Source organism: Aspergillus steynii, assembly GCF_002849105.1.
Source record: "Aspergillus steynii IBT 23096 chromosome Unknown P170scaffold_6, whole genome shotgun sequence".
Taxonomy (NCBI): Eukaryota; Fungi; Ascomycota; class Eurotiomycetes; order Eurotiales; family Aspergillaceae; genus Aspergillus; species Aspergillus steynii.
In genome coordinates this window covers 1,344,114-1,363,217 of record NW_020194403.1, presented here as the reverse complement: position 1 = coordinate 1,363,217, position 19,104 = coordinate 1,344,114, and the positions used below count along the sequence as shown (strand labels likewise).

The 19,104-nt window shown below is 53.5% G+C and overlaps 8 protein-coding genes and 1 non-coding gene across 9 annotated transcripts; 5 read left to right on the top strand and 4 right to left on the bottom strand.

Annotated features, from left to right (window-relative positions):
* Nucleotides 1-182: 182 nt before the first annotated feature.
* On the bottom strand, nucleotides 183-3,261 carry P170DRAFT_363626 (beta-glucosidase; the record flags this gene model as incomplete). Its single annotated transcript, XM_024844589.1, has 9 exons — nucleotides 183-416; nucleotides 492-1,350; nucleotides 1,418-2,192; nucleotides 2,249-2,271; nucleotides 2,326-2,719; nucleotides 2,782-2,834; nucleotides 2,892-2,936; nucleotides 2,990-3,132; nucleotides 3,202-3,261. The coding sequence occupies 9 exons, from the start codon at nucleotides 3,259-3,261 to the stop codon at nucleotides 183-185; spliced, it is 2,586 nt and encodes an 861-aa protein (XP_024702113.1).
* A 1,069-nt stretch (nucleotides 3,262-4,330) lies between these two features.
* On the top strand, nucleotides 4,331-4,610 carry P170DRAFT_438514 (uncharacterized protein). Its single transcript, XM_024849615.1, has one exon. The coding sequence runs from the start codon at nucleotides 4,430-4,432 to the stop codon at nucleotides 4,601-4,603; it is 174 nt and encodes a 57-aa protein (XP_024702112.1). The 5' UTR covers nucleotides 4,331-4,429; the 3' UTR covers nucleotides 4,604-4,610.
* Nucleotides 4,611-6,296: 1,686 nt separating this feature from the next.
* P170DRAFT_412114 (arsenic resistance protein) lies at nucleotides 6,297-7,799 on the top strand (the record flags this gene model as incomplete). Its single annotated transcript, XM_024846922.1, has 4 exons — nucleotides 6,297-6,750; nucleotides 6,800-6,942; nucleotides 7,001-7,087; nucleotides 7,146-7,799. The coding sequence occupies exons 1-4, from the start codon at nucleotides 6,501-6,503 to the stop codon at nucleotides 7,797-7,799; spliced, it is 1,134 nt and encodes a 377-aa protein (XP_024702111.1). The 5' UTR covers nucleotides 6,297-6,500.
* On the bottom strand, nucleotides 7,504-9,508 carry P170DRAFT_511485 (bZIP transcription factor; the record flags this gene model as incomplete). Its single annotated transcript, XM_024854894.1, has 2 exons — nucleotides 7,504-8,577; nucleotides 9,380-9,508. The coding sequence occupies 2 exons, from the start codon at nucleotides 9,506-9,508 to the stop codon at nucleotides 7,885-7,887; spliced, it is 822 nt and encodes a 273-aa protein (XP_024702110.1). The 3' UTR covers nucleotides 7,504-7,884.
* Nucleotides 9,191-10,719, top strand: P170DRAFT_466207 (uncharacterized protein). Its single transcript, XM_024852397.1, has 3 exons — nucleotides 9,191-10,229; nucleotides 10,286-10,367; nucleotides 10,419-10,719. Exons 1-3 carry the CDS (start codon nucleotides 9,677-9,679, stop codon nucleotides 10,531-10,533), a joined length of 750 nt encoding a protein of 249 aa, XP_024702109.1. The 5' UTR covers nucleotides 9,191-9,676; the 3' UTR covers nucleotides 10,534-10,719.
* Nucleotides 10,720-11,104: 385 nt separating this feature from the next.
* On the top strand, nucleotides 11,105-14,615 carry P170DRAFT_438512 (putative C6 transcription factor). The gene has a single exon (XM_024849614.1). It carries the CDS (start codon nucleotides 11,139-11,141, stop codon nucleotides 14,202-14,204), a length of 3,066 nt encoding a protein of 1,021 aa, XP_024702108.1. The 5' UTR covers nucleotides 11,105-11,138; the 3' UTR covers nucleotides 14,205-14,615.
* Nucleotides 14,616-14,758: 143 nt separating this feature from the next.
* Nucleotides 14,759-14,829, bottom strand: P170DRAFT_t143. Its single transcript has one exon. It is a non-coding gene; the product is annotated as a tRNA-Gly (tRNA).
* Nucleotides 14,830-15,213: 384 nt separating this feature from the next.
* Nucleotides 15,214-17,042, bottom strand: P170DRAFT_412109 (putative vacuolar sorting receptor (Mrl1); the record flags this gene model as incomplete). Its single annotated transcript, XM_024846921.1, has 4 exons — nucleotides 16,422-17,042; nucleotides 16,059-16,343; nucleotides 15,877-16,003; nucleotides 15,214-15,378 (listed from the first exon to the last, which is right to left on the bottom strand). The coding sequence occupies exons 1-4, from the start codon at nucleotides 16,793-16,795 to the stop codon at nucleotides 15,214-15,216; spliced, it is 951 nt and encodes a 316-aa protein (XP_024702107.1). The 5' UTR covers nucleotides 16,796-17,042.
* A 142-nt stretch (nucleotides 17,043-17,184) lies between these two features.
* erg24B (c-14 sterol reductase) lies at nucleotides 17,185-19,068 on the top strand. The gene is made up of 3 exons (XM_024849613.1): nucleotides 17,185-17,400; nucleotides 17,465-17,769; nucleotides 17,840-19,068. The coding sequence occupies exons 1-3, from the start codon at nucleotides 17,312-17,314 to the stop codon at nucleotides 18,946-18,948; spliced, it is 1,503 nt and encodes a 500-aa protein (XP_024702106.1). The 5' UTR covers nucleotides 17,185-17,311; the 3' UTR covers nucleotides 18,949-19,068.
* Nucleotides 19,069-19,104: the final 36 nt, after the last annotated feature.

Genomic DNA, 19,104 nt, shown 5'->3' with positions numbered 1-19,104 from the left:
CTACAGATATACAGTGCTTTGTCTCTTGAGAGGAAAAGCAACACACGAACACAAGAGTAGAAGGGGAAAGGCTAGTATTAACTTGAGCTGATTAATTCCTATTTGCTAATATTCATCATACTAGTCATGATCCTCAGAATGTACATCGCTGATCATAATTCCTATACAGATCGTGTCGTCTTTTAAGCCACCACGGGCAGCGAGCGCTGCAGAGGCAGCTTTCGCGAAGAGCTTCCAACGAAGACCTTCTTGGGGTACTTAGTGATGACCCAGTCCTGAGCTGCAACGTCCCAGTTGGACAGGTCGCGGCGGTTGAGCGTGGTGGTCCACACAGTCGACTCAGAAGGACCCAGGCGAATTCGATCGAACTTGCGGAGCACCTTTCTGGGTTCGTTGGGGCCACCAAGGGAGACATACTGTAAAGAGCAACAGGTTAGCATGATGATTGTTCCCGACCGCCGTTTTCAAAAAGAGAATCAAAGCTAGCTTACCAACTGGGGCACTTCGTCACCGGCAACGTTGCCAGTGTTCGTGATTTTGACCGAAACCCGAACCAGGTCATCATAGAGGCCGGGGTTACCGCCAGGACCGCCACCAGCGGGCAGAAGGTCTTGGGGTGAGCCATCGGTGGCATCTTCGGGGATGTACCGGGAGTCCTTCCATCCGTAGTGAGGATCGCCAGAAGACTCCTTCAGGTCGGTGGAGTTGAGCCAAGGGTAGATGTACTCGTGGATTCTCTGGTGCTCATCGGGGTATACGAAGTCCGACGCCTTGTCGGTCTTACCAAAGGTTGGGGCGGCCTTGGTCTTCCCAGAGGTGGGAGTGTACTTCGATGCGTTCAGGGATTGAATTTGGAGACCCGAGTAACCAAAGGTGGTGTAACTGAGGCCATAGCCAAACTCGTAAATAGGAGTTTCGTTGCGCTTGTCGAAATGGCGGTAGTCAATGAACACGCCCTCCTCGAAGTCCTCCTGGGGCGGACCATTGCCATTGTTGGGTTTCGTGAGCAAGGGAGCGCCGTAGGACTCGCGGGTCTTGCCCCAGGTGAAAGGGGTCTTGCCACCAGGGTTGACGTCTCCGTACAGCACGTCGGTCAGGGAGTTTCCAGACTCTTGGCCAGGGAGACCAGCCCAGAGGATACCGGTGACGTTAGGGTGGTTGTACCATTCATCGACCAGAACGGGGCCGACGGAGTGGATGACCACCACGGTGTTGTTGCAGTTTTGGGCCGCAGTCTTGATCAAGTTCTCGCCATTCTTCCAGAGAGTGAGGTTGTTGCGATCACCCTCGTTTCCATCCACGCTGAGGAATCCTTCACCCGCATCGGCGTTGACAAAAACAAGAGAAACGCTAGAGGTGCGCCTGTTAGACATATCCTTGCGCAAGGGGGACGGTACAGAAATCAACCGGCACTCACCTAGATTGGGAGGCGAGCTTGGCCACCTTGTCGAGAGCCCAGTTGTGGGTGACCGAAAACACGTTACCGCGACCTTTGAGGACCCTGTTCTGAATAGCCTGCTCGGGGGTGACCAGGTAAGGGAATTCCGCGGTTCCGCTACCCCAGGCCATGGCAAGGGTTCCGTTGTCGCAACCACGGTCGTCGCAGCCGTTGGCACCCCAGGGATTGGAGCCCGCATCTTCACCGAGAATAGCAACCTTCTTCTCCTTGCCGGTCAGCGGAAGAGCGCCCTTGTTCTTCAAGAGGACGATACTGTCAGCGCCGACGCGGCGGATGATATCGGCATGATCCCGCTGAACATCCACGAGCTGGTTGACTCTCTCATAGGCACCCTCTTCCACCGCGAAGTGCTCAAACCCAAACTCGTCTCGGGTCCAGGAGCTGAAGTTGGGAGGGGTGTGAAGACGATCGCGGCCAACCTTATAGTAGGCAGCCATGATACGAACAGCCATGTCATCAACGCGCCACTGGGGGACGGTTCCGTTGAGAACGCCGACCGTCAGGTTCGTACCCCAGAACGAAGTACCGTCGTTGAAGCTAACGTCGCCAGGCATCGACATGTCCATACCCGCCAGAGCGGAGCCAACACCGCTGTGGTGGGCACTCCAGTCACTCATGACGAAGCCCTGGAATCCAAGTTCGGCCTTCAGCAGCTTGTTCAGGGTCTCGCTGTTCTGGCAACCGTAGCTGTTGTTAATCTGATTGTAGGAGCACATGACCGCACCAACGCCAGCTATCAATCGAAGTATTAGCAACGCATAATGGGAGATCAATCAATAAATTGCTTACCGCGCACTGCATCGGCGAAGGGCCTATACAAGTTAGTGTGAAGGCTTTTGGAATATACAAGGAATGGACATGCTTACCAGAGGTACAACTCGTGCATAGTCTTGTCGTCCAGGTTCGAGCTCACGGTATCGGAAATGTTGAACCCGTAGCCAGCAGCTTCGGGGACCTGGCGGAAGTGCTCCTGCTCGTTGACAATAAAGTGCTTGGCGGTTGCAATGACACCGGCATCTTGGATACCCTTGATGGACTCTGCGAAGAGCACACCGGAGAGGGCCGGGTCGGGAGAGAAGCCCTCCCAGTTTCGGCCGCCGTCAGGGTGTCTACCGAGGGGGCCAGCAGCCGGACCCAATTGAACGTCAATACCCTTGTCACTGAATTCTTCTCCCATTGCCTTGCCACGGAGGTAGGCCAGGGACTTGTCCCATGTGGCGGCAACATTGACACCCGCGGGGAACGCCGAGTTATAATCCGCTGTAGAGGTTATGATCAGCAATCGCCTCCCCGCGCCACTGCGCACCTGACAAGCAACATACCAAATCGAATACCCAGAGGGCTGTCCTGTAAGCAAAGACTCAACAGTCCGAGCCTGTCATGCCAAGTTAGCTTTCGGTACTCTCCAACGGTAGGTCAGATGTATGCTCACCTCGGCACACTTCCAGTCTGGCCGACACACTTCTCCAATTGCCATCTGGAAACCGTCAGCTCTCTCCTCAGTTGGCGCAATGCTTCACGATGACTTACCCAGAACCGGTGGTGAGGTTCACCTTCTCGGCCAACGTCATCTGAGACACGAGGTCGACAGCGCGCTTGTAGGCCTCGGCCCACTCTCCCTGGCCATTGGCCCACGGGGAAGGATAGTAAGGGGGAGAGAAAGCTAGGTCATCCTAGAAGAGGCGATTAGGAGTCTATCCTCATCCATCTGTTGACATCCGCAGAAAAGGGGCACTCTGTACCTGGGCGCTGACCACCGAGGCCGCAGCCAAAGCTGCCGCCTCGAACCAACCAAACTTCATCGTTGCGGGGAAGTAAATGGAGAGACAATCAACCGCGCAACAGTGGCAGAAGGATGGGAGTGATAAGGGGGAAAGAAGGGAGACGAGGGAGGGGAGGAGGGAGATATTAATAACCCAGCACACAACCAGGAACGCCACCCAGCGAAGGGGAGAATTGAGGTGCATTGAGCAAATGACGGACGGATTGTATTGTACAGGCAGCCGGCAGCGTTTCCCCACAGCAAGCAATTTAGTCTCATCTGGAGGCAGGAAAGACCCGCCAGCAAAGGGAAGTTTGGAACGGTATGTTGATCGACATGAAGCAGGCCCAATCGAGCAAGTGCTTTTCCAGGATGACAGGGCCTGGGTATGACGGCGAACGGACGACTGCGGCCAGCAGGTAGTAGTGGTGAATAATGAGTATGACCAAGTCGGCAGTTGACCCTTCATTGGCTTCGGCGAGGGAGCACAGAGTCATGCCTCTTGGCGGCATCTCCAGCCCCGCCAAAGGGTTCATGCTAGCCCATGATCCAATTGGCGATGATTGGGATCGGGAGATGCCAGACGGTCAACCTCCTTACACGCTGCCCGACTGCATTCCGACGCGCTCCTCCCGAGGAAAATCACGAAGCATCCGCGGGAGTTCGACACGATCGATCAGGTATGCGGGATTCCTGGCCGGATCTAGATCCCGAGTGAACAGGGAGGAGAGTCTACATTCGATGGAGAAAATAGCTGATTCCGACTATTGTATTGTAACGCCTCGTGACCATACGCATTCCGGGGCAGTCGGCCTGAGGCAGAACCCTGATGGCATGTTCATAACAATTCTATTAATTCTAATATGGCAATGATAATAATTATTGTAAGATAATAATCAAATCATAATCAAATAATCCTCTGCAGGATGATGTTACCGTGTCACTCGACGCATCCGGAGGTTCCCCGCGTTTTTCTCTTCTTTCTTGTTCTCTTCGTTCCCAATAATGAACAAAGACGACTCCACAAGGCCAGCGACCTGCAATTTCCCTCCGCGACATGGCCTGACTGCAGGGACTCCGGATTGGACAAAGAACCTCCGACCCTTGCGGTCCGTACGGAGTAAAGCCGCAAGGGCTGCAAATTCGGGGTCGCCGGGGATATTTGACCCGCAAGGAGCGGGGGGTGACGAAGTGACAATAACAGCCCGATGGCCTCTTCATTTCGGCATGGCGAATATCCACCTTGCGCTCCAGAGCATCGCGACTCCGAGAGCTGTCTGCCAGCCTTCAAGAGAGGCAGACAGGCCGTCGACACGGAGTGCTCTCCGTCCGTCGGCATCGGGTGGAGGTCTCGTCTGTGGATCGTCGGGGAGATTGCCTAGATCATTCAAGCCCTTCGGCGGCTCCTCTTCTTCTTCCCCGGTGGGGAGGAGCTACGAGCCGCTGAGAATCCTTTCGCGAAGCTCGGGATCAAAGAAAAAAATGAGGAAAAAAAAAATCTCGGTTTCGTTCGTGAAGTTTGCACTTTTCGAACCGGTGCCGTTTTGCTGCCTGGCTCGGCACGAGGATATCATAATCCCCGGATCAGCGTGCCAATCGCAAGCCAGGGTTCCTGATGCGGATTCGAAGATTGGCTACGTAAGCGCCACATGGCTATCGATATTTTTCCTCCGACCCTCCGTGGTGTTTGCAGATTTCGGCAGTCTGCAAACAGATGGTGATGCCGGAGTCGGGAAGTTGGGGTTGTGGGGAAGTCCGCGGGGCGATACTACTCTACTCTACTAGGGGGAGGACTAGTAGCACTCACTAATGAAGCATGAGGGCTTCGGGCTGCATCGCGATATTTCTTCCGACACCAGCGACTTTCTCATTGTATGATCTCATCAGCGTACCCCGTGGGTAATTGGACTTGCGCCTTGGCAATCATAGTCATTGTTCAACCGGATGGCATGGTTGTAAAAGCAAGCCGAAAGTAATCACTAGGCTCTCACTAATTGGACCCCCACACTATCTGCTCCATCCACTTTCCCTCTGCGCAGGAAACACTGGGAATTAATACCTCACTCCACGACTGCTATCTCTCTGCTAAGCAACTAGTTTTAGCCCCAGATCCGGTCCTCGCCCACCGCACCGACCCCCATAAACGACTCCATATTTCCTCCGTACTTGATTCCCAACCCTCGGCTCTACGTCACTCGCCTCTTTCGGCCTGCGCTTGGCACTGCCTGACCCAAATATCGGTGTAATTTCCACCGTCGCCGGGGATTTTCATTCATTGTCATTGATTGTACGGACCGATCCCGGTAGTCACTAATTGCTAGACTTGCGGGGTAAATTTTTCAGTCTTGAGTAGCCGGCACAGACGGCAACCCAGCCTATGGAAGTATGAATCTAGAGTTGTCCCGTTCACTGCTAACGGGGCTTGTTTGCTGCCGATGATTAGCCGTGGAGGAGGAAGGTGTTGTTGGATTTTACCTTGTTCTGTTTTCGTTTCTTTCTTTCATTTTTATTGTTTTCGGTACCTTCTCTGGTGTTCTTCTTCGGAGTACCTTGTCGGCTCTTCTTGCTGCTCGGCTTCCTTGCTTTTGCTAGCGGCCTGATCCCTTTGGCATCGCCCGGCTGTTGGTATTGTGGTCACTCGGGTTCATTTCATACCCCCACTTCTCTTGTCTGCGCTGTTGTATGATGTGTGGGATATTGCAGAATTATTCGATTTTTCGTGACAAACTCACTATCTAGATAGTGTCAAGAGTGCCCATCGACTAGTGTGTGCTGTGCAGCCGCGGTTTCCTGCTTCTATTCATCCGATTCTTCCTTGACCTCCATTTGATACCCAAATGAACTGGCTGAGCATTGCTAGCCCGTCAGGCTCTTGTGAACGTTGGCATCTAAACTACTATGCCGAACATACCACCCTTCCCGGCTCCAAAGGGCCTTGTGACTAACTGCAGAGTGGGCCATACACCTGCATACTGGGGAAACACTTCGATGGCACTTGAATAGCGAGAGTCTCTACTGGAATCAACTGTCAAGATGACAATCATGAAACCTGTATGCTGGTGGTTGATGCTGTACCTGGATTCCAAATGTAGGGTCCGCACGTGATCAGATGATATGTCACTGCTCGATTCTGATTGGCGGGACGGGTAAATTTCCCAAGTATACGGCCTCAAGCCAGTATCCATGGAATGTTCCAATGGTTTTCTCCTTGATTCTCCAATTCCAGTTTGCTTTCTTTTCAGGATACAATATTTTGCATCATCCTCACCTTGATACAAAATGTCCCAAGATAAAGATTCTTCAACCGATCCGGAAACCGGCTGTACCACAATAGAGAGCACATGCAATGGCCCCGATGCAGAAGATACGGGTCCAACATCTGCCTTCCAGCAGTTGGCCATCCTAGACCGTTTTCTTGCATTGTGGATCTTCCTTGCCATGGCGGTTGGGATCATTCTGGGTAATTTCGTGCCGAATACAAGCAGAGCACTGCAAAAAGGGAAATTCGTGGGCGTTTCAGTGCCCATAGGTGAGTGTTCTCGCCACTAGGTGAAGATCTTTCGCTGAAACAGTATCAGCCATCGGTCTGCTTGTGATGATGTACCCCATTCTATGTAAGGTCCGATACGAAACTCTGCACCGGTCTTTCAGGGAGAGAGCGCTGTGGATCCAGATTGGGTTCAGTATCATCGTCAACTGGGTCATAGCCCCTTTCTTCATGGTGAGTACACAATGAGACTCTGGATCATGCGTATTACTTGACTGACAAATAGATCCAGCTTGCTTTAGCTTGGGCGTTTCTCCCGGATGAAAGAGGCCTCCGCGAGGGCCTTATTTTAGTGGGGATTGCGAGATGCATTGCAATGGTAAGATTGACCAATACTTCTAGGGCATTCCTCATGTATCAGGCTAATAAAATCCCAGGTCCTGGTCTGGACAGGGCTTGCCGGGGGAGATGGCGAATACTGTGCGATTCTCGTCGCCGTCAACTCCATCCTGCAAATGGTCCTCTTCGCGCCAATGGCAATATTTTTCATCCGGGTAATCGGTGGCTCCGATGAGGGATTGACAATTGACTATTCCTTAGCCGCAAAGAGCGTTGGAGTATTCCTGGGGATACCGTTAGGTGCGGCGATTGTCACTCGTTTCGCACTGCGACACCTGATTGGCAAGGAAAACTACGAGCGGCACTTTCTCAAATGGATTGGGCCACTATCTCTCATTGGTCTCCTGTTCACCATCTTGGTCCTTTTCGCTTCGCAGGGAAGGCAAGTTGTGCACCAGATCGTGTCCGTGGTTCGAGTGGCCGCACCGCTGATCGTATATTTTTCGGTCATTTTCATGGTCACTCTGGTTGTGACGCGGCGGTGTGGCTTTGGATATAAACTGTCGTGCACTCAAAGCTTCACGGCGGCTAGTAATAACTTTGAACTTGCAATCGCGGTGGCGATAGCGACATTTGGGGTCGATAGCGATCAAGCTTTGGCCGCAACGGTCGGCCCCCTGATTGAGGTTCCCGTGCTTCTAGGCCTGGTTTATGTAGTCAAGTGGCTTGCTAGGAGGCAGAGATGGACCTAGCGAGTACTTCATAAAGCTTGGCTATAAATCATTCATAGCAGTAGAATTATAGATATGGAAATCCAATATTCAAGACAAGCCAGACTCAATTGTTGCTGATTTCATCCAGAACTTGAAACAAGATTTGATTTTGGACTCGGCATCCTTCGTCGGTGGTGAGACCCTTAGAGAAACCAGACCATAGCTTTCTCCGAATCTCGGCCATGTCCACTCCGCAGGTGTTGTATTGGTTGATGAGTTCCTCTGCAAGCGCACAGAGCGTGGTATTGAGGATGTCTTCGTTGGTGGGCCATGATTTCTCATCTTCGGCAGGGGTGCAGCCGCAGATGGACTGGTCTTGCTTAGATATCAGGGACGGTTCGATATCCCGTTGATCAGGTATGCCATCTATACCTGGTTGTTCCGAGAGCCCCTGCTGTGCATTCACAGGACCTGATCGACTGTACCGTGTAGCTACTGTATCTGAATGTTTTATACCGCATCCAGCTTCCGCCCCACGAATGGGAGGGATGGCAATTTTCTCCGCCATGGCCGGATCACTGTCTGCCTGCAAATAACCATCGATTTGGCTTGCAGTTAAGCCAGAGCCAGCCAGAAGATGCTTCAACTTGGCATTTTCAGCTTCGAGTCTCTGAACAGCCAGACGGTGCTCAACATGCTGGCGGCGAATTCGCTCCTGGAAGGATGCTAGCTTCTGTTCCAGGTCACGAACATGCTCTTGTTTCTTCGCCCGACTCTTTCGTTGGTTCTCGCGGACTCGGGCAAGTCGGTCGATTTTCTGGTGATCGAATTGTCAGTTATTACTACGACCATGAGGTGATGACGGGCGGAACCTTTTGGGAGTTTTCAGGACCCATTGCAAATCAAGGTGTGAAGGAGGGAGGATGGTCTAGAAAGACCGCTGCTTTGGAGGCCGAGGCGGGTGGGGTTACGTCAGCAAGCGGACGGGTGATGTGGGTCTGATCATGTGATCAAAACTCTAAACTACCACAGATTTCACATGACCATCTGGGTCTGGTTGGTTCTGAAAATAACAAAATTTGTACGGGCGCTCTGAGGTGCAGGTCTCTTGCCACCTCAAAAGGGAAGAAAAACCTATAAAAATAGAGAATTTATGACACAAAGCCTGCCGCTAACTTTTGACGTTTTCAATTTTAAATTATCGCCATTTCTGCGGCTATGAGCGTCGATTGACTTGCGGCAGAGAGGTTTACTCTCTTTCCTCGAGATGGAGCTTCGATCGACTGGAAGCGGTCAATCTAGCTTTGGCGGTCAGCCTGGTTCTGCCGACTACTTTCGGGGCGCGGAGTAACTGTTTTGCCGGGAGCCCAGGGTCACTCATGGATGGGAGAAGCGCATGCAGATTACAGAGGGCATCAAGATTAATGGTCAGTAATCCTCCAGTATATGGAGGAGACAGCAGCTGGGCCCACACTAGGAGATTGTTCATAAATCATACCCCTGAAGATCCCCGGTCCAGGCCCGATCGCACGAGGTTACTCCGGGTAGGAGATCCGAGACCAGATCCCCCTTGCCTCTAATACTAGTACTAATCATCAATTATCAATCTATCTGCTCACGACTCCGTAAGAACTGCGGAAGAACTTCCGAGCAAGCAGTACTCGGTAAGTGGAGCTGGTCTCCGATGCGCCGGGAAGATCCATGGAGTTCTCAGCCGTCATGCCGTAATCGAGCCACCGCGACGTCATTATTGGAGTAGGGAATGCGACGTCCGGCGCTTTTCTCTCCCCAGGACCCGTCTTCTTCGTCCCCTCTCCATTCGGCGCTCAAGTCCCCACTGCCTAGTGACTTCCTTCTCTGCAGAAGCGCACCCCAATCTTGTCCACCGCAATTCGTTCGGAATCGAGACACCCATCATGGTCTCTACGCGACACCATCCGCGCGATTTCCCGCCGCCCTCGACTGCGAGGGCATCGTCGCCTCCTTCTTCGCCGTCCGCCAGTGCCAATGGGAACGGCAAAAAATGGGTGCACACGCCGTCCGCGGCCGTGACCCTTTGGCTCCTTGTCTCGGTCCCCTTGGTCATCTGGGATGCCGGGTACGTTCTGTTGCGCCCGCATAGCATGCCGGGGAACAAGCTGCATTCGCCGATCTGGACGCCGTATGCGCTCTACGGCACAATCGATTATATCTATGGCTGGCCGGCTTTCAACGCCCGCAACGGCTTTACCGCCGCACAGAGCGTCTTGAATGTCCTCGAGACCATCGGATATATCTACTACCTCGTGACGGTGTATCGGCATGGAAGTTCGGCAACCGCCAGCGGTCGCGCATCGCAGCGCAAGACCAAGAAGGGTCTGTTGTGGCTGTTCAAGGACGAGAAGGTGCTTCCTGGGCGCACGGGAGCAAATGCGCTGCTGGTTGCGTATAGCGCGTCGGTGATGACCCTCGGCAAGACCCTTCTTTATTGTGAGTGACAACGTGTCGATTCAATTCGCCGCGCATTCGTGACTAATTGGACCTAGGGCTGAATGAGTTTTTCTCTGGTTTCGAGAACATCGGGCATAACGATGCGGTCACCTTGATCTTCCTGTGGATTATCCCCAAGTAAGCGGTCTTGCTCCCTCCCCTGATGCCAGAAATTAACCGTATTGGCAGTGGACTCTGGATTGTGTTTCCGGCATATAACCTCCACGTCCTCGGCGAAGAGATCGTATCCTCGCTTGACGGTCTAGCACCGCGCCAGCGACCTGGACGGCCCAAGTCATCATAAGAGAATGTGAGAGAATCAAGAGGGATGAGGGTGAAGGGGTCGTAGGAGACCCGGGGTAACAAGAAAGGTGTATGATACAAGCTGTGCTGGTAGGACAGGTCATCGATAGACTGGCCGGTCCGGACTATACGAAGTGTGCTATAGTTTCTTGAATACCATATGATAGGAATAGTAGGTAATGGTTGCTATGCATTTCTGTCGTGATGTCATGGCATCAGCGACGTTGCGTCTAAACTTGAAGCCTGAGTGCCTGAAGTGTATTATTGACCTTCGAGGACGAATACACAAGGGGTAACAGGAAAATTAGGGCAATCTACACCATTTCACGACCAGGGGCAGATCTGACTAGAGTTTCCAAGAGAATTCCACCCAGCAGGAGGGGATGAAATGAATCGGAAGAGCGAAGAGAGACAGCAATAGGGGCAACGGTGGTTCGTCCAATGACGTCGCTGCTGAACAACCTCGGAATTCGAGTTACCCCCAGATTGAAGTCAGTTTGCTGTGTTTCTCCCGTTGGCCGAGAATTCGACGGGCGCATGCGTTCTCCTTGCAGCTATCCGGACTGCATGTTCTTCCAATCGTGAAGAGTCGCATTGATATTAATAATGAGCGATGCCAAGGCTTCCCCATACCCACCAGAATCGACCGCCTCATCCCGCGATTTCGTGCCGTCTCTCTCCCCAGAGTCGCTGCCACCGCACCACCCCTGGTCCTTCGCCCTCTCCCCCGTCCCCATCCCGCCGAACGATGACCCCGGTCTTGGTCTTGGGGTACCCGCGCCCGGCATGATGCCTCCCGACTCCGACGAATCCCCCTTGGCCTCCTCCGGGGGAATGGCCCCGGGCCATGACGATACCGGCCTCCCCGAAGACTTCGACGCTCAGAGTCGCGCCAGCTCCCCCGACCCCGGCAGCGTTCCCACCGCGGGGGAGTCTGGCTTCCATCTCCATGAAGGCGGACAGGATCATCCGCAGGAGGAGGAGAAGGATGACCCCGCACCGAACGACGACTCGAAGAACGACAAGCCCGCCTGGAGTGAGCTGAAGACGAAGGCCGGCAAGGAGCGAAAACGCCTGCCGCTGGCATGCATCGCGTGTCGGAGGAAGAAGATTCGCTGTTCCGGCGAGAAACCGGCCTGCAAGCATTGCTCTCGCTCCCGGATTCCCTGCGTCTACAAGGTCACGACGAGGAAGGCGGCCCCGCGGACGGATTATATGGCGATGCTCGATAAGCGGTTGAAGCGAATGGAGGATCGCGTGATAAAAACCATTCCGAAGGAAGAGACGCGAGATATGGCGGCCATCGGTCGGTCGGTTGTCCGCCCGCCGCAGCCGGGCCAGAATGCGAAGACGCAGAAGAAACGGTCGGCCGATGAAGCCTTTGCGGCGGAGATGGACGGATGGACTCGCGAGGATCGTCGAGCACCGCAGGACACCTTCCCCATGCGCCGGGAAAGCAAACCGACCGATGCCAATAATCTGATGACCGAAGGGTCGGAATTCTTACCCTCGTTGGAGATCCAGGAACATCTGGCGGAGGTCTTCTTCGACTGCGTTTACGGACAATCCTATCTCCTCCTTCATAAACCCAGCTTCACGCGGCGGCTGAAGGCTCGAACCGTTCCGCCGGTGTTGATTCTGGCCGTCTGCGCTGTATCGGCGCGCTTTTCAACTCATCCGCAAATCAACTCCGACCCGCCCTTTTTGCGCGGAGAAAACTGGGCAAATCCCGCTGCAGCCATCGCCATGAGTCGCCACGATGAGCCCAATATCACCATTTTGACCGTCTTTTTGCTGCTGGGTCTTCATGAATTCGGGACCTGTCACGGTGGACGGAGTTGGTCATTCGGCGGTCAGGCTCTTCGAATGGCGTACGCTCTACAACTGCATCGGGAGCTTGACTACGATCCGCTGCTGAGCCAAAACAATGCCAATGGGTCGCAGCTCAGTTTCACCGACCGCGAAATCAGGAGGCGGACGATGTGGGCTTGTCTTCTGATGGATCGTTACAACTCGTCCGGTAGCCAGCGGCCGCCCATTGGGAACGAGAAGTTCCTGCAAATCCAACTTCCCATGAAGGAACCAAACTTTCAGATGGAAATCCCGGGGCCCACCGAGGACTTGGATGGCAATGTTCCTAACCCCGTGCCCAAGGATGTCGGGCAGTTGTCGAATGCCCGGGAGAATATGGGCGTGTCGGCATACATCATCCGTGCCGTGGTAATATGGGGCCGCATCGTTGATTACCTCAACCTAGGGGGGAAGAGAAAAGATATGCACCCGCTATGGTCACCCGAGTCTGGGTACACGCTCCTTAAACGGCAGATCGAGGAATTTTCTGCAAACCTCCCGACTTACCTGGCGTTCACATATGAGAACCTGCAGATACACGCCGCTGACAGGATTGCCAACCAATTTCTTTTTCTGCATATTATTATCCACCAAAACATGCTGTTCCTGAACCAATTTGCAATCCCCTTGTCCCCGGGCGGACGGCCTCCTCGGGATATGCCCAAGGCGTTCTTGAGCAATGCCGGGCGAGCAGCCGTGGAGGCAGCTCATCATATTTCTGTACTAATAGACCGGGCCTCTGCCTACCCTCTTACTGTTCCGTTCGCTGGATACTGTGCCTACTCGGCCAGCACCGTTCATATTTGGGGGATCTTCTCCAAGAATGCCCAGCTGGAGGCCCGGTCGAAGGAGAACCTGCGGCATACGTATCGGTACCTGAACAAGATGAAGAAATACTGGGGGATGTTCCATTACATGGTCGAAAGTGCCAAGGACCGATATCGACAGTTCGCAGATGCCGCCATCAAGGGCTCAGTGGCCACCCAAAGCGGCGGCCAAATTACGCCGATGTTCCAGTACGGTGACTGGTTCGACAAGTATCCGCATGGCGTCTCGAGGCAACACTGGGAGGATCCCGACTCGCAACGCCAGGCGATGAATGACGAGGGCGTGATGAGCCAAAAACCCGACCTCCAGAGCGTCGAGGATTTCTTCGCCAGCCTCTCTCCTTCACCCCAGGCAAGCATGGCGCGGCGATCACATTCCAGGAAGAGCAGCAAGGTTGACAGCGTGCCGGGTCTGGATCCGACGACGCCGTCGCGCCCTATGATGGACATCAATATGGAGGGTGCCCCGGGCATGCTAGGCACATCAGGAACCGGATTCCCGCAGCCGGCCATGTTCAACCAGGGTCGTGGGCAACTATTCGGGCAGTCTCCCTTTGATTTTCCCATCCCTACCGACCAATTGCCCCAGCTGGACCGGCAGTTTGTATATGGCTCCTTCTCCGGCTTTGACCCTGCCACCACATCCTTTGTTCCGCCCGATAATCCTGCCATGTCGGCCGTCAACGGTGCGGAGCCTCCGCCTCCACCTCCTGCTCCACAGGACAATTCGGCCATTTTTGCGAGTCAACTGGACCCCAACGCCCCGTCGGGGACGGGCGAGTACTATCAACCAAGCGCCTGGTTCCTTCCTTTCAACCTAGACCCGGTTAGCGCCGGCGTCAGCCTCGATGCGCATCCGTCGCAGCCCGCGGGTCCCGGTCCCGGGGCCGGAGCAGCCGCCCCCGACATGAACTTCGGCGGCGCAGGGAATCTCCCTATGGGCGCATACGATCTCGGAATGGCCGGGGTGGCTCAGCCGCATAAATATACATGAGACACGGATCATGTAGCGGGCGGACCACTCGGGCTGAATTATCTTAACCTTTTGTTTTTTCATCTGTTGCGTGTCTGTTTTTGGCGAGGGTGTAGGATGGAATGGGACTGGCCTGGTGGGTTTTTCTTTTTTGGAAAAGACGGAGTTCAGCATGTTTTACGGCAAGTATTCTTTTGCCTTGTATGTACCCTTACCTTCTGTATTTTGTGTATATCCACTTCTTTTCTGTGTTCTGTCGCCAGCTGGGTGATGTGTGGCATGGTTTATTGTGCATAGTGTCATGTGCGGGTCGTTGTATATCCTGGGACAGGGCAGCGGGATTTATATAGTGAACCGAGCTGTTGATATATGTAGATGGGATTTACCGTCACTCAGACAAATCATACCGTATCTCATTCAACGGCTCCTGGATTGACTTCAACAAATAAAGAAATCTATAACATGCCAGAGTAAACGAACCCCTCTGTCATGTACACAACCCAGCAGCAGAATAAAAACCTCAACCGGACCCACCAGTAACAGCAACCGCAGCAAAAAATGAAAGCAAAAAAGAATGCATCATCCGTGAATCGAACACGGGCCTCGTCGATGGCAACGACGAATTCTACCACTAGACCAATGATGCTAGTTGATATAATGGCTTGGATTATTTAAAATTATGTTCCAATTCTACACGACCAAGGCACAGTCGAGCCGAGTTAATACTAGGTATGGGCTATAGGGTCTACTCGATGTCTTCACGAGACGGTTGACTATCATTGTTAATGTAAACTCAACTCAGATGCCATACTTCAGATGCTCATGTTCATGATACAGACAACCCCAAAAGACGACCAGTCAAGTCAACTACATAGCGCCCAGACGACAAAGACAAATCAGAAGAATACCCAACTAAACATCATAAATAAAAAGGACAAGCAAAACAGGTCTATCGAGGGTGGCTTTAAAAGATTAAGGAAAAGGGGAGGGGCGAGGGATCTCGAGCGATCCCCATAGATAAACCAATCAATCAGTCCTCCCATTGCTCGTCCAATTGATCTATTAGTCGGTTCTCGGCATCCACACTGGAGCGTCGTCCGCGATGGATACTGCCATTGGCGCGGTTGCCGAGCGCAGGGGATCGTCGGCAACGGAGGAGACGGCCGAGAGAGGAGAAGAGAATGACGACCATGTCCTGAGTTACGGATGGTGGTTAGCGGCGTCATGACGAACAACTTGGCCCATGACGGGTGAACGAAAAAGAAAGAGAAAGCAATGATGGCGGTGAAACCAGGGTGGCTGGATCCGTTGACAGAATCAACCGCCGGTAACCGAGATTCGCTCTTTTTCTTTCTCTCAATGTATGCACTATTGACATCAGCAGACGCAGTCCGCTTGGAAATGGCAGAAGATGTGCCAACGTAATAAAGCTCTACCCCATGCTCGACGGCATGGACACAGACAGGCCCGCTGGATATATCCCAATATATAGACGAAGAAAGAAAGAAGAGAGGAAAGAAAAAGAAACGAGATCGAAGACGGCGTCAGTCACCGACTTGATGTAATTGAGCTTTAGGCCGGCCAAAGCAGATCAATCCATCCTCGAAATTGGTAACCGTGGGTTGTTATGTTCTTTGTAGGAAGCCCCCTGGGCTCTGGAGCCGGAGAACGGTATTAATGCCAGTAGACTTACTTTGACAAAATCGAGCATCCCTGCCCAGAGGCTGAAGTTCGGACATTGTCGCCAGCCGCGCTGGTGCATGACCGTTCGTTGATAGGCGCAGCCACCGATGAGGTACGCCGCGACGGCAATCAGAGCACTACCAGATTCGGTCAGCGGTTTATCATCCATTGAGAAAGACAGTCCACACTCACATCACACCAAAGACGCCGGCGGGTCCCAGACCCTGGCCGTCGGCACGAGCAATACCGCCACAGGCGGCAGCGCTCCGGACCTCGAAGAAATAGGTGCAGTCATCCATGGTGCCGACGAAGGACGGAATCGCCTGCGATCCCTGTGCGTCACGGTCACAAAGGAAGGACATGATCGTGGACTTGTTGCGCGAGCCATTCCCAAGGTACTCGCCCGCACACGGAGAGCCCTCGGTGTAATTCAAGACCAGCTTGCGTCCACGGAAGAACGGCTCAGACGCTTGTTGCCTAATTGCCATCAGTCAGTATTATGCCTCCTCTACTAGACGACTAGACATAACCGCCAGATTCCGAATTTGCACGCACCCTATCGAATAGATGTTGCCCTCCTTCTTGTAGTAGGCACTGACATTCTGCCACCGTTCGGGTTCAACCCCCACCACATCCGTGATATTCTCCACCACCGGAGCACAGACATTCAGCGTGAAGTTCGCCGCGTAGTCATGGCCCTTGGCATGCCAGCTTTCATCGCGCGTGGTTTTGCGAGACTTCTCGCCGTTAGGACTGGGCGGGGAAAGAGAGATAGCGTTCAAATCGTAATAAAGACCGGAGGTTGGAGAGCGCGCGACGCAGGGAGAAAGGGCATCTTTCGATCCCGAGTCGGAGGCTGCATAGACCGATGACAAGGGGGTCGAGAGCAAGTAGAGACAGCTAAGAATTGCGGAGGTCGGCGACTTCATGATGGCGGGATGGACCCAGCGCTGCGCTAGCAGGACTGATGAGCGACAATGACAATAAGACAAATGGGATTGGAAGGAGAGCTGGGAACCGGTGGAGAAAATCGGTTCAACGAGTCTGGACGAACCAAACAGAAAAGGAAAGACGGCGGTCAGGACCGATAGATTCAGCAGCGAGGCCGAAGCTGGGGAGGAAGAAGGAGGCGGAGATGATGAAACGTCGCGGAAACCATCGTATGTAAGCAGAGATGATCCGCGGACCCCGTCGGCCGTGGCGCATCCGATCTCAGACCAGCGCGCGCACTTGGCAATTCTCTGCTGCGGCCTCTCTTATAACTTTATAAGTCGCCACAGCTCTCGTCATCTGGAGTATCACCCCATCCCTCGCAATTGATCTCTGGCGCGCAAGATCAAGATCCGCCGTGAGGTCAGACCTCCCAGCACTTTGGCCTCACCGTCGAAACTCCCCGCCAATTCCTCCCCACTCCCTCGAGCCGGTGGCTTCCCATTGAATTGAAGATGGCGCCCAAGAAAGATTCAAAGACTTCAAAGACCAAGATTCCCGTGCAGCCGGTCCCTGAGAAGCGCGGTTATGAATTTGCTGGCCCGTATGTGCTTTGCCCGTGTTTGGATCCTCGGACTTTGAAGAGCCAAGAATTGACAAGGATATAGAATCGGTGCATTTGGAATTGTCTTCGGTCTTCCAATCCTAGTCTACGGCTTCACCTTCCTGTGTAACGATGTCTCCGGTTGTCCTGCCCCGTCGCTGCTTCACCCCTCCACCCTGACCCTCGATCAACTGAAGAAAGAAGTGAACTGGCCGCAGGAAGGGCTCCGTGCCTTCTTTGACGCTCAAGTGACGCTGTGGGTGCTGAGCTACTACTTCCTCAGCTTGTTTCTCTATGTGTTTTTGCCTGGTCAGGAGGTAGATGGCACGGTCCTGGCGTGTGGAGGAAGACTTCGATACAAGTTCAATGGTGGGTGCAGTTTGCGCGATCCCCCTTCTGTTATTTTGCCTAGGGATGTTTCTGACCGGATCTCAAACAGCGTTCACCTCCGCCGTTACGATTCTTTCCGGATGCGCCCTCGGCACCTACGTGTATGGGGCAGACTTCGTTGTTTGGACATTCCTCTGGGACAACTACTTGCAGGTGATCACGGCAAACTTGGTGATCTGCAGCTCTCTTGCTATCTTCGTCTATGCGAAGAGCTTCACGGTGCCAGCGCCCGGCCAGCTTAACCCGGAGCTGAGACAATTGGCCCCGGGTGGTCACACAGGCAACGTGCTATACGATTTTTTCATTGGGCGCGAGCTGAACCCGCGCGTTCGACTGCCCATTCCCTTTGTCAGCGAAGCGTCGCGTACCATCGATATCAAGTCCTGGTTTGAAATGCGGCCTGGACTGCTCGGATGGATCATTATGAACCTGTCCAATGTCGCTCATCAGTACCGGACTTATGGCTACGTGACTGACTCGATCGTGCTCTCCACCTTTTTCCAGGCATTCTACGTACTAGATGGACTGTACATGGAGCCGGCACTCCTGACCACCATGGACATCATCATGGACGGGTTCGGCTACATGCTTTCTTTCGGAGACCTTGTCTGGGTTCCCTTCATCTACAACTTCCAGACCCGATACTTGTCGGTATTCCCCTTGGAGCTCGGCCCCAAGGGAATCCTGCTCGTCCTAAGCGTGACCGCCGCAGGCTACATGATCTTCCGGGGCGCCAACAACCAGAAGAACCGTTTCCGCACCGACCCAACCGACCCTCGCGTGAGCCACATCCAGTTTATCAAGACCGCCAGTGGATCGAAACTGATGACTTCGGGATGGTGGGGTTGTGCGCGCCACATCAACTACCTGGGTGACTGGCTCATGTCGTGGTCGTACTCGCTGCCCACCGGCATCGCGGGCTATGCTATCATCGAGAGCATCGATGCCTCCACGGGAGACGTTCACAAGCAGGCCGTGCAGACGCCCGAGACTCGCGGCTGGGGAATGATTTTCACCTACTTCTTCTTGGTCTACTTCGGCGTGCTGCTCATTCACCGCGAGAGACGCGATGAGGAGAAGTGCAAGAGGAAGTACGGTGCTGATTGGGATCGGTATACCTCTTTGGTCCGCAGTCGGATTGTTCCTGGCATTTACTAGGTAGTTTGACGAGATCCCTTGGTTTTTTCTGGGGTGTCGTCGATCTTTCTGGCCACTTACATTGTTTAATATTTTGATTAGGGGTGTTGCAATTTCTAGAATTAATTGCACACGGAAGAGCCCATCACTTGTCGATATTGAGTGGAATAATAAAAC